The sequence below is a fragment of the Thunnus thynnus genome, chromosome 9 (genome assembly GCF_963924715.1).
Source record: "Thunnus thynnus chromosome 9, fThuThy2.1, whole genome shotgun sequence".
Lineage (NCBI taxonomy): Eukaryota > Metazoa > Chordata > Actinopteri > Scombriformes > Scombridae > Thunnus > Thunnus thynnus.
Window position 1 is genome coordinate 24782479 of NC_089525.1, and position 14300 is coordinate 24796778.

Genomic DNA, 14300 nt, shown 5'->3' on the forward strand with positions numbered 1-14300 from the left:
ATTAAAAGGTAATGCTCAATCTAGAACGTGTCAAGTGATGTTTCACAGAGCTGAGACTCTCTACAGGCTGTACTGGCTGGAGTTGACACCTTAAGAGAGAGAGACAGAGACAGAGACAGAGAGAGAGAGAGAGAGAGAGAGAGAGACGAGGAGGAGGAGGAGGGCGGATGAACAGCAGAATGTCTTGTCAGCGTATTATATGCCAGCCGGGATATCTAGCCTTTCAGAAGACAGGCCTCCCTTTGTAATAAAGCAGAGGACAAATCCTGTTATGGAACAGAGATGGGCTCATTGATGCTAGCAGCGGGGGCAGTGGGTTTTAATACCGCTCTCCCATTATAAATCCAGTTTATAGTCAAACCCCCGCCTGGAGATAGCCACGTCCTGGCCCACCCCCGGCTCAGCCTTAATTACTGACAAGTAGGATTAAAACACAGGGGAGAATGGGAACAGGCAGGGGGTATGGAGAAAGTGCTGTGTTTGTGTGTGCGTGTGTGTGTGCGGACTGTATTTGTGTGTGGCTGTGAGTCAGTGTGATAGGGTTTGTTGTGCTTATTGGTTGCGGGTGACTAAGGGCATTGTGCATGGTGTTTCTGTGAATGTGTGTGTGTTTGGTATGGATGTGTGTGTCTGTCTCTACACATGTATATTCTCAGTATTTGCTCCCGAGGGTAACTGGGCACATCTTTAGCACAGTTAACTACACACACACTGATAGAAGCAGTGGGACTTCTAAACTTTTCATTGGTTTGAGTTTCTGAATGAGAGACACCATGAGGTGATATCATTACTGCTAATAGAATAGATGGATACCGCAGAAAAGGAGAGAGACAGAAGGAAGAAGATGATAGAAAGAGATGGATGCATAAAGAGAGAGAGACTGAGACAAAAAACAGACCAAACTAAATATGTTTAAAATCAATGATATGAAGAAATAACATACTGAGGTGGCAGGTGAGTTAAGCCTTTTCATTTAGACTCCTCCAAGAAGTTCCCAAACACACAGACAAACGCACACACACACACACACACACTTCTTGAACTTCCCCGCTAATGAAATCAGGGACATCTCTAAACATCTGATTGAATGAGTCGTTTTTATAAAGGCGGCAAATTCAATATTGGAATCTGAGGGTGGAGAAAAAAGTACAGACACAAAATTTAATACAGAGGAGGCAGCGAGAAGGAGGAGGAAGAGCAGGAGAAGGGAAGGGACAAAGAGGAGGAGGAGGAGGATGGAGGTTAATGGAAGACAGGAAAGATGAGGAGCAAAAGAGGGAGGGGGAGAAGAAGACAGGTAAAGGACAAGTTGGAAGGGAAACAGGAAGCAACATAAAGAGCTGGATGTTAGGAAGAAGTAGAACACGAAAAAGAATTGAGGAAGGATGATGGTGACCGAAGACGTGGTCATGATAGAAGAGGGTGAAAACAGAAGAATGACTGGACAAAATGAGGAAGAAACGAAGAAGAAAATGGGGAGGAGACATGTGAATTGGGGATGCAGAAACAGCAAGGAGGAGGAGAAAATAAGGAAGAGGACGAAGGAGGGAATAAGAGTCACTCAGTGTTGACAGAAAACAGAGGCAGACGAGGGCTTCTGATTAAAAGATATTGGATATTGGTAACTCTGCACTCAATCTACTGGCAACTGTGTAGCTGTGCTGCTGCCTGAAATCCAATTTTAAAAGGCTGATTTCGAGCCGTATTGCCACTAGAGTTGCAGCAGTATGCAGGAAATATAGAAACACCGCCAAGTGATGGACGCTGTCGTTCAAAGTTCGAGACCATTCGAAAAATGGTCATAAAAGACAAACAGATTCAGTATTTAGTTGTGTTGTTTATTGAAAAATCCCCATTTCTGAATGTTAAGTAGGTTTGCGTGACCACACAAGTGCCTCTTAGAAAATAGTGATTTGGGGAGGAAATCCCATTCTGTGCATGCTGGTTTGGCGGAATTCAACCCCAGTGTGGCCAGCAGGAATGTAACCAATGGTCTGTCTCTCAGACAGTCACAAGGGATTATGGGTCGAGTCTCCCTTGAGATGTCGTGCCATCGCCTTGGCAACTGTAAGTTTTCCTTCACACAACTAAATACAGAAAAAAAACATACAAAAAAACACACAAACACATATCAAATCAAAGCCCCCCCCCCCTCTGATCAGTCAGAGAAGATGATTCGGCATGTTGGATCATGACTGTGTGTGTGTGTGTGTGTGTGTGTGTATGTGTGTCTGTACTCACATCAGTATACGGTAGGAGGTTTCTCCTAATGAATCAAAGCAGATTGAACTATAGAGCCTAAACAAGTCTTTCTTGTGGTATTAATGAGGTTACCATTGCTCAAGTGTATGTGGTGCATACACATATTTGTCACTGCATCCATCTGTGTGTGTGTGTACGTAATGGCCACATGATTATTCACAGTCATGAAACAATAGAAGAGTTGGTCTCTTATTATGGCACGATTAGATGATCACACACAGACCCTGCTGCCAAGCTGTGTGTGTGTGGCAAGTGAACATTAGTTATATGCGTGCAGTGTGTGTCTGGACTTTCTCAGTTTACATGAAAGTAGGTATTAATATATTATATTTGTATTTGCAATTGTGTATCTGTCAATATATAACCAGAGTGCATGTGTGTGAGCGTCTTTAGTTTATGTTGGTAGTTTACTCTGTGTGTGTGTGTGTGTGTGTGTGTGGACAGTGAGGGAGTGAGGAGATTTGGGACAGACCTTCAAAGGGCTGTTTGAGGGTTAAAACTTGGTTTTAGGGTTATGGTCAGAATTACAGTAGATTTAGGTTCAGTTTAGGGTAAGGGTTGGGGATAGTTTGGATGATTAAAGTTAGGCTAGGAATAGGAAATAAATTCAATCACTGAGGGTCCCCAGAAGTACAAACGTGTGTGTGTGTGTGTGTGACTGTTATACTCACAGTGTCCGCAGCTTAGGCATGTGGTTGAAGCTGGACAGGGGGATGAGGGTGATGTTGTTGTTGTTGAGGGTGCTGGACAGAGAAGGGGAAAAAATAAAGAGGAGAGAAGAGAGAAAAATAGACTGTTAGAATATGGTTCCAGTGCCACTTTTTGGTCTGGCGGTTAAACTCTGACGCAAGTCACATTAAATTACATAGAAAACACAGGTTCAAGCCGTTGTCACCTTTTCCCTGACCCCTCTCAAAAAAAAAAAGAAAAAAAGAAAAAAGAAGAAACAACAAAAAGCCGCTCCAAGACTGGAGATTTCTGTTTCATAGTCTCGCGAGAATCATCAGTAAAGGTCTTTGTGTCTGGTATTTGGATTTCCTAAAGGACCCACAAAATAAATCTGAAGGATCCTGAGTTGTTTAATGGGACAGCAAATAATCAAACATTTTCTACTAAACAAAATTGTGTTTATTTTTCAGACATTTTAATAATGAAGTAGTTTTATCCCTCAGGTTTCTAAAAAGTATTCAAGTTAAGCAATCCGAGAAGGAAAAACCACTCAGCTTAATACATACAATATAAAACCATATAACAAGGGCAAACAGGTAGATATTGCTTTGTTTTAAGAGAACATAAGTCAAAAAGGTTGGGAACCACTGTCTCTTGATGCTTTAAAATACATTATTTTTTCATTATCTTAATTACTGTCCACTCACAAAACAACAGATTAACTGAATGACATTAAATAACAAAAACACACATTTTGTAGTTTTTAACAGCAAATACAGCACACATATATATCCTCCTGGCGTGAAATTGTATTGCTGCACAGGAACAATATGTTCTTTGGTTTATTGATTAACAACATTAATTATTGTCAAGGAAGAGAGATCCCTCCTCTGCTGCTCCTCATGATAGTTTAATTTTCTACTGTTTAAGTAAAGTTTTTTTCTAACCTAAGGATAGATGCTTTTCTTCATGTACAAATTGTAAAGCCCTCTACGACAAATTTGTAATTTTGGATTATATAAATAAAATCAATTTGATTTGAATTTGAGTTATAGAAAGATCGCTGGCACTGTTTCAAACATCATCAACACTGCAACAGAAGACATTTGCAAATTCTGACTCTATATGTACAAGGTGCCACTATTGTGTCAAGTCATCCATCGAGTTTTAAGTCGCACACACACACATATACAAACACACAAACTCTAGATCTGTGCTTCTTCCATCTCTACCTCATAAGCAGGTCACTGCTGTCTTTGACTATTAGCTCTCTCATAAACTACACTATGTCTCATATGTAGTATCGACCTAAAGTGGAATGAAAAACAAGGTTGACTGTCATTTCAACCAAACACACACACACACACACACACACAAGAAACACAACGCTTATTGATTCTCAGTGGTTTTCATGTATAGAAATGGAGACAGAAATAAGAACAGAGAAAAAAAAAATGCAAAAAAGACGACTATTCCATCAAACCAATCCACAGGGGGATCAGACTGCATTGACAGACTAGTAAAAGCTGGTATACAAAATACTCGTGGGTGAGGGGGGAATATATCCAAGCACAAGAAACTCCCTCATGACCGAAGCATTGTACACATGCACATAAAAATCACAATGCAGCAAAACACAAGACTGGACAAAGACATAAAACTCACATTATATGCTCATAATGCAAAGAAAACAGTGCAGATACTTGTGTTTTCTGTGCTGCAAATATTGTTTTTAAAATCAGGTTTTCACCCTGATCTTTTTATTGTTGATTCTTTAATCATAAAAAAATCTAAATCAAAATAAACACACAAAAATCCCCCTGTTTTGAGGGTAAAGAAAAATAATAGGCCCTAATTTTAACTTGTGTTCTTTTTCAGTGGCTTAAAGTATTCTCTTACAGGAAAAAGTCAGCAATGAAAACATGAGTAAATGAATAAATCCGTGTTACATTCGAAATCTCGGGATTTCTAAAATTTATACTACAGTATAATTTTTCCGGTGGCTTGTGGGAGCCAGCATCAACACAAGCCAGTGCAACCCTTTTGCTTTGTTTTTGCCCAAGTTTCATGGATCATTTATTTCACTGGATAGAAAACAGGGCTAGTTTACTTTACATATCACCCGAAACCTTGTGTATTCAAAGAGTCATTGTTTTAGAAAGACTGAAGACTGAGTGGTCATTTTTTATAACCCATTCATTTTTCACGTTTGACAATCTGTTTTTAATGCTTTTGGACAAGGACAAGGTCAGCTTTCTCTTTGAAAAATGACCCAAATTCAAGATAAAAGTTGTGTGTGTGTGTTTTTTTAAAGCATTTGCAATACTCTATGTTTGTGCCCAAACATACGTTGTGACCACAGTGAGAGTTTGGATTTCTGTGTTTTACATACTGTCATCACAACCGTTTAAAATAGGCTCATTACCGGGGGTTTGCTGTGTTTTTACTGACACCCACTCAACCTTAAAATAGACTATTTTTGCTTCACTCTGTTGATGTTACTAATTTTCTTTCTCTTTAATTCTCTGTCCTTCCAATTCTCTTTCCACATTCTCCTCCCTGCCAGTATAGCCTCAGTAGCCTTGGTAGACGGATTAAGTTTCACACTCACTCACACATACACACACATCAGGAGTGCTGCTATGGTCAGCCCTGTCAGGGGTGATTCCACCCAGTATATATAATTTAATTGTGGAATAACAATAATTTCCCTCTGCAATTTCCCTGTCAGTTATTCTCCCACTCACTCCGTCCAACCTCTCCCCCTCCCCCCTTGCCAACATCTCTCCGCCTTAATAAAGAACCGACTGGACTGACTTAAGCCAAGATAAACACTAAAAACATTATTTAGAAGTCTGCAGCTATGTTTTATACTGTGGCCATTTTTCCCAGCTTATTTTACATGCCTCTGGCCATAACTGCACTCTTAAAAATTGTAGATACTGTTGTTGTATATATTATATATATATATATGTATATATATATATATATATATATACAGTACCAATACCATTCCCTTGAAAGGAAAAGTGTGTCTAAGTGTTTGACCGGTAAAATAACTGCAATTTGGCAAAGAGATAAATAGCTGCTGTAAGTTCACCATTTCATATTTGAAGATACAGATGATTAATTTAGTAAAAATGAAATGGCTTCACCAATTCAGGACTTCCGTAAATTGGTATCCATTATAAAGAGTCACGGTTTGCCTTCATTTTGTCCAATAACTGAAGTTAATTAACTTAAATGCTTTCACCAAATTGTGTTGAGCATTTGTTGTCCCAAATGACATTTCTCATTTTTAAATGTTCATTACTGAACAGCCAGAAATTTCAGATTTTTTTACAGTGTGAAAAGAGCTGGCAGTGTTTAAAATATACTGTGCACCTGTGACGTCTATAACATTGTTTTTCTAACTCTCATGTTTTAGAGTGTAAAGTATCTGACTGGTCCAAATAAGGACATTCCACTGTTATTTCGCCCCACCTTATGTCAGTCTAAACTTTATAGTCCTGCGACCTTGACAGATCCCAACGCAATCATACTGGACTTTGACCACAAAATCACAAAAAAGTGCAAACCGGAACATTGGCTGTATAGTCCCAGTCACATTTATAAATGTTTCACATCTGATGTTACATGGTTAGGAAAATACTTTAAGTGTATTAGCATCCTGTGTTGCAGCTGTTTCCAAAGTGACGTTATGCTTTGAGTGAAAAAGCTCTACTGATTTTGTTTTCCTTTGACTGTTCTGTTTTGGCTGCTTTCAGATCTGATATATTTAATGTTTATATTGCTTCATATACTAAAGCTGTGTGGAGCCACAGAGTTACAGACAATACTTCACATGATTTATAGGTTAAATAGGCTAGTCTAGGACTTATAGATGCTTAGATTATTGGATGACATTCAATCTCCCAGAGCTGTAACCCAAATCGTATGTCTTTGATCTCGTGAATGTACAGTAGATCATCAAACATGGAATCCAGCGTGTAAAGGAGCAACAAATTTGGTCTCAACTTTCTTAAAATCATTTCCAGAATTAGTAGTTTATTCTTTTTAATCTTTTTTAATCATAAGGTGCAATTTTTTATTCTTATTCTTGTGTTCTCATCTCTACCTGCCATTTAAAATCAACACTCTTCATACAAATACAGATCTAGCCGATGTGTAAAGCTCACATTGCTACAGCTTGTTGCCCTGTAGATTAATTATTAAAGAAAAGCATGTTTGAAAAAAAAAAAAAAATCACATTTTGTTTTTGTAGTCATAATAAAAGAGAGCTCAAGGACTGTTTGTGACACATAATGTTTCTATTACAAAATGCCTATTCAGCTCTACTTTTTCTTTTTAATTTGAGATAGGCTGCAGTGACCGCTGCAGTGGTATTGCGGGATAGATCCATGATGTCTGTGTGTGGGTGTCCAGCATATGTATGTGTGTGTGTGCTAGCTTTATGTGTGTGTATTCTTGAGTCAGCATGTACAGTACATGTTCGTGTGTGTCTGCTTGTTTGTGTGTGTGTGTGTGTGTGTGTGTACATGTGTGTTTTTGATGCAGTGGTCTCTTGCAGTAAAAGGGCCCCTCCAGTCAGTGATGGAGGAGACTCTTTAGAGGCAACCCACAAGGGAGATGCTATCGCTTGTGCGTGTGCGAGTGAGAGAGAGTGTGTGTGTGTATGTTTGTCTCTGTGTGTGAGAGATAGAAAGAAAGAGAGTGATGTTATCATGTGTGTCTTTGCTGCAGCCTACATTCTGAGGTCACAGCCTTACTCGTCAATCTTTCCTCCCCACACACACATGCTCACATACACAAGATTAACTGGCTTTTTGCAGAGGTCCAAACATCCTCTGCTCTAGTTTTAAGAAGCCCGGTATTAAGCAGAGCATGAAAAATACCTTAAATAATAAATAAATACTCCAAAACAGCTTTTGACTGTGAGGTTTTTTTTTTTAGTACTTGACATTACTGTGCTGTGTAGACTAGAGCGAGACAAAAGACAGGTGAGCTACAGACAGTACCACACATGACACAGGCTGTGAGAATGAACACACTTCCTGACCATGTAAACTTTGTTGCCATTAACACTTTAAGGTTATGTGGTCAAATTGGAATAACAGAATGATATTCTAATTGAAGGGAGATACTGTCGGTGTCCTTGCAGAAATCATGCATTTCGCAACAATGATTTTTTTGAGTTGATTAAAACAAAGAACAAGGAAACAGTTTTCCCCTCTCTGTGATTTGTGAAACATCAGAGAAAGGAAAAAAAAACCCTGCTGGCACAGAGATAAATTGTGATGACCAAAAATTTGTTTGTTATGATTACAAAGTTGCATTGAAAGGCGCAGTATCTGATTCCAGTAACATTTCTACGTAATTTAGATTTTATTACAACCCAAAACAGATTTAATTCAATTTCATGTGTTTTTTTTCTCTATTTTTACACATTTCATAATACAAATCTGATGTGTCCCAAGTGTAAGCAAAAAAGTCAAAACTAGGTCTCTAAAATTCAAAAATATAATACTTTACAGGCTCACCAAAATCCCTGCAAACTTCAAGTTCAAGGTCAAAATTCAATTTTAAGGCTGTTGTTTTGAGTCACTTTTCTTTAACCACAAGGTCACATGTTTGATCAAAATGGCCCTTAGCAACTATTTCTACAGTTTAAGTTCCTTTGGGTAAAATAAATGTAGAAATTAAAGATATAACTCCTTCAATCTCAATAAATCTGAAAATTGACAGATATATCTCCATGTTTGTGTGTGTAGTTATGTTTGCCTGTATGCTCTCGAAGTCTGTTCAGTTATATTATTGTATCTATTTGTATCTGGCTCCACAAAGTCTGAGCTGCCATTGTGTGTGCTTGAGCGTGTGTGTACTAAAGTGAATTTTCTATTAGTCTCTATTATGCTCAATCAGCCTTAACAGACACAGATCAATACACTGACAGAATGTCTGAATTACAACAGCTACTAAAACACAACAATGTAACTTTATGACTGTGATTACAACCAGTATTGACTTCATGTTCAATACGATTATTCTCACTCGTAATCACTAACATTAGTTATGGTCTGTGAAATGGAAAAAAGTGAAATGAGAGCACTGATGACTGAATTACCAAATACAATGTAAAACATATCATAAAAAAAAGCTTCATGTAGTAGTATTGGATGGTCATTTTAGTGTTTAGTGCTTTTGTTGTACATTATATTTCTGAATACGCTCACAAGGCCAAAGTGTTTTCTACTAGTTTATCAATCTGACTTCCATAACTGTGTTTTTTTCTTTGCAGTATGAATCTAAAATTTTTTTTCACAGTGAATAACTCTCCTCGTGTGTGAATTTTAAAAAGTATTTAAACTTTCTTAACGGCCATTATTAGAAAAAAAAAATACTAGCATTTCTTATATATGTAAAGCCAGTTGATAAAGATGTTTTCATTTTGTGAACTAACTTCATATGTTTAAAAGTAACATAATTTATTGCCTGCAATCATCTAGGAATATTAGACTTCACTTGTTCCAATGTCTCATTTCAGATGGGACTCAGGGTAAAAAACCTGCTGGTGCACTTGGACCTACTCTCAAATCACAAATCAATACTCTATTGTGGGGATGAGAGAACAACAAAACAATTTTATGACCATATTTACAACTGCATATTGCTACAATTGATTAAACTGCCCCTAATGCTTTCAAACATTATATAACTGTCTCTGACAAAACAAAGATTCCAGAAATATACAACACTTATCAGGTTCTTATTAGATGAATACTATTAGAGTTACTGTGACAATGTGTTTCAGTTTAACCTGGAAGGTGCTCCGCAAGTAGACTGTTGTTCTCCAGCATCAATTCATTGGTTTCATTGACTGTTTCCCTCAGGAATGCCTGGTGAATGCAATTAACTGCTTGACTAGACAGGCCCTTTTCACAGCAGACATTTTGACATGCACAGGTGTAAATAATCAAATGAATGATGGCTAAATTCCATTTAGCTGCTTCATTTCCAGGGTCCTGGTGTTATGCATGTTGGCTGACTGTCACACTGTCATGACTTACTAGGATACTTAAATAGAATGGGGACATTGTCAATGTTATTACTGTCACCTGTGCTTTTCCTACTATGTCATGTCAAAATATCTGCTGTAGAAAAGGTTATTGTTTAGAAAACTGGCGACTGACCTAAGGATTAGGGTTAAAGATCACTCACGAAGTGCATGAAGTTCTTTTTTGTGTAGCTTGAAGAAAAAAAAAAAAATGTTCATGTTGTTTTCACAATTTCACTACCTTTAAGAGATAGAAATCCATATTTACATTTTAATAAAAATCTGTTAAAAACAATTACTCTCAAATGCCTTCAGTCTTCAACAATTACAACAGAGTCAGAAAGGAAAAAAATGTTGTGATAACTTAAAAAAATACAGTAAATGTTAAAAGTCAGCTCAGTCTGTTTTAAATAAACTACAAAATTAACTTATTTTTACCTGTCCTCATTCTCTGCCTTCATACTGCTGTAAAATCAACTTAAAGTTATTGTAACATCAGTAGAAGTTCATCTCCCCTTTCTAGAGGTTGTTCAACTTAGGTACGATTAGATAGGAAAAAAGGATAAAAATACAGAATCAATTTAAATGTGAATTTAGTGCTTGTATTTTATACTGCTTCCATACAGTAAAAATGGCAAGGTGGATCATAATTAATGTTCAGACGGAAAATCTAAGACCTCTAGCTCACCTCCTGCATTTAATACATCATGTATAAACAGAGTGGAGCACTGTTCAATATCAATACCTAAAATAAAACGCAGAGGAAAGGTTATGCTGTTTTCTAAATTAAATTTTTTCAGGGCTCAAATTGGAATTCTATGGCAGTGATTGAAAAAATATTGATTAGAAAGATTAAATGCAAAATGTTATTTGGTACAAAAATAAAATGGGGTGAACAGCAAAAGGGGTGGACAGGTGAAGCAGGTATAAATTGTATCAGAGAGGAATGTTGATTGTCATTCAAAGCATGTATTAAGATAAACTGTGAAGCCAGTGTAAACATTGATTTGTGTGTGTAAAAGTATGTGTGTAAACAGTCAGGTCAATATTCATCCAATGACTGACAATGACTGTAAAATGACAAAGATTAAGCCTATTTATTTTGTAAGAATCATATGATATTCTGGGGCTCTTTTACTAATTTAATGGTTTGTAAAGTGGTCTTAGGACTTGTGAGTGCAACATCATTTTTGGATGGGCCACTAAAGGGGGGGGGGGGGGATCTGAACTCACTGACTTCCTCTTTAATGTCTGATGAGATCTGTTGTGAGTCTTGGCGATTCCAATTCTTAATGTGTAATCCTTCACAGAAAGTACTTGTCAGTTAAACAAGTGACATAAAAATCACAGGCTGTAGAAAATAATAGACATTCAGTCTGTGACGTCAGGTTTCTGAAGGGATGTTTGGCAGCCTGTATTTGAGTTTGATGACTACTGCTGTTTTGGCAATTACTGGGCAAAGGTGGTGCTTGGGTGGAACCAACATGGGAGGAACCACCTTGTGTGTGTGGAGACACCTGTCAATCAAGCAAACATGATTCAAACAAGCCCCTTTCTATGCCTACATATTGTCCTAATGAAATGGTAATTTAAACATTACCACCTAGACATACATTAGAACAAGTAAAGTTGGGCAGAAAGAGCCAAACCTCCTGTTTTTATTGAGTTTGCATTGATTTCACTATGATACAGGCGTTTTCAGGAGGAACCAGCATCTAGTGGCAATAAAAAGAACTGCAGCTTATTGGCACCTGTACCAAGCTGCAACTACCACAGCCTGCTACGGGACAGGCGCTAAATTGGACTATTGTCGTAATATTTTGGTAAGTTTAATGTTACTTGTTAGCCCAAGTGTGCATGGGTCGGCATTACCGGTAAACTAGCATTCGCTTTGGTGCGAGGTAGCAGGGAGTGTTTCCAGAGCATGAAAGGCAACACCCAGCACCCCTTATTTGGAAAGTCCAAAAGGAGGAGATGGCACTGACCGTAAGCAGCAACTCTTTAAACCAGCTCCAATGCAAACCAATGGGTACCATTACACCTCGCTATGGCCATCTTTATATACAAAGTCTGTACTCAACCATGGTGGTCAGGTAAAATTAATACTGCTGCACAATGATAGACTTTACTTGACTAAAGACCTACTTGCATTGCTGTGTATATTAATCTGCCACACAGAATAGACATGCATATATCTGAAAATATCACAGATTACATACTATCATTCACCCAACACCAACATGTTTTTTAAACTGTTTTTCTAGAGTAATGTGCGGTGTGTTCTGCTGCAGTTGTTGTTGCGTTGACACGAGTTCTAACAGGAATTTATTTCTCTGAGTGCTTTCCCACACAGACGCTGAAAGGGGGCCAACTATCAAAAGGCCTAAAAGACTCTTTGAGTTGTGTGAAGAGCCCTCAGCATCTTCCCCGAGGCCTCATTAACAGCTTTAGGAGAGGAGGCAAGAGGAAACGTACAGACACTTCACTCCTTCAATCACACATTTGTTTAACCCCTTCATACCAACCATTCAAAGCCCCCAAAATGTGTGTCGCTCTCTAGTAGAAGTAAAGCACATGACCATTTAACCTCTCCATTCTCATCTATTCACTCTTTCACCACAGCAGAGACCGGAGGAGGAAAGATATCTAACTATTGGTAGAGATAAATCTGCATGGGTGTGTGTCTGTGTGTGTGTGCTTACATTCATGCTTGTGTGCATAGCGGGGGCTGGACAGCTGTGTCCTGTCTCGCTGAGTCAGTGAGACTCATCGACCCTTCAAGTAATCAGTCATCCGAGAGTCACACAATGGCGCAGCCCGATGCTATGCTTCTGTATGCGCAGTGTATCCAATACGGTGTGTAGTTGAGTGTGTGGGCATGCGATGTTGTGTGGGTTTTTTTTCAGCATGTAAGTGTGTACCTTCGGTGGAAAAGGACAAACAGGGTTTTCAAAGACAAAAATGTGTGGATGAAAGTGTATTTATCTGAGTGTGTGTGTGTGTGAGAGAGACAGAGAGAGAGAGAGGTTGGTGAGGGTATGACACGCAGAGAAACAGAGACAGAATGGGATATGTGAATGAATGCTCCCACCCTCCATTCAAAGTGTGTCTCTTTTGATAAGGAGATTTCAGCTGGTGAGTTGAAGTGATTTTTGACCCTGTTCACTTTAACACTGAGCTCTAAAGGTCTATGAGGTCTGCAAACAGGCTTCAAGGGTCTTTAGGTAGAAGAGTTAAGAGCTTTTAGTGGTTGAATTGTCTCATATTTGAACTTTCCCACGGGGTTTAATGCCTACTTTACTGCTTTACCCTGGCAGCTTGGTGTTAAATTGTGTATGTGCATGCATTTGTCATTGTGTACCTTTGTGTATATGTGTTGTTGCATACATATATGTGTGTATGTGAGTGTGTGTGTGTGTGTGTGTGTGTGTGTGCACGAGCAGGCCAGTTTAATAAACTCTCAAGTGTTGGAACAACCAAAGTCCTGCAATTTACTCCTCTCATCTCCAAGAAAATTGACATTTCCAGAGTGTTGCTGTTGGAAACCACCCTGGGAAAGCTCAACTGTTTACAACCTGAACCAAAAAAGCACTGGGGGGTTGAGATAATTAACAGTTAAAGTATTTACAGACCAAATCTTGAGCTTCCCTGCATTTTAATTTAAATATATGGAAATCTATAACAAACTGAACATGACCACTTTTCAGGCGATGAGGGGGAAAAAAAATTCTCTCAATGAAATAGATCATTTGTTGACACCTTGGTATTCTAAAATTCCAATTTTATTTTTCCACTGAAAATATGGCTGCACAAATGGAGGCAAGAAAAGGTTTCTGTATCAGCGCTTCAATTAACTGAATGATGGATGTTTGCATTATTCCTCACAGTGGCCAGTAGGTGCTGAGCGCTGCAAGCTTTGCAGATTGCCTGAAGGATAAAGAGAGAAACTGTCCAATAAAGTGCCAAGATCTTGGCGAAGAGAAAAAGCCGATTAGAACATGAAATTCTAAGGTATCTTGGCGAAACATCAGTGCTCTTTGAAGTGGGGTGTAAATGATAGCCTGTGTGTGAAGTAAAGTAACAAAAGCTGCCCCTAAAACCACAATCTGATGATGTTGATTTTAATCAAATTAACTGACACTAAGTAAACAGAAATACAAGATGATCATCATTGGACAATTCCATGTGGTTTGGCAGGAGGACGTGTGCATGCGTTTGTGTGTGCGTGTGTATGTGTGAAAAAGATAGGGGGAGAAATGCAGAGAAATTGAGGCAGTGAAACAGAAATGTGTGTGTGTGTGTGTGTGTGTGTGTG

General features: G+C 38.4%; 1 protein-coding gene across 2 annotated transcripts in view; it reads right to left on the bottom strand.

Moving 5' to 3' along the window:
- slit3 (slit homolog 3 (Drosophila)) overlaps positions 1-14300 on the bottom strand; it is a 260950-nt gene that overhangs the window by 75291 nt on the left and 171359 nt on the right. The window contains exons 1-2 of one of the 2 annotated variants that reach the window (XM_067599834.1): positions 9749-9847; positions 2934-3005 (exon numbers count right to left, since the gene is read on the bottom strand). In XM_067599834.1, coding sequence (XP_067455935.1) covers positions 2934-2953 — 20 coding nt within the window. In that variant the 5' untranslated portion in view covers positions 2954-3005; positions 9749-9847. Of the gene's footprint in view, positions 1-2933; positions 3006-9748; positions 9848-14300 lie in introns of those variants that run through there. The other variant, XM_067599833.1, reaches the window with a different exon arrangement.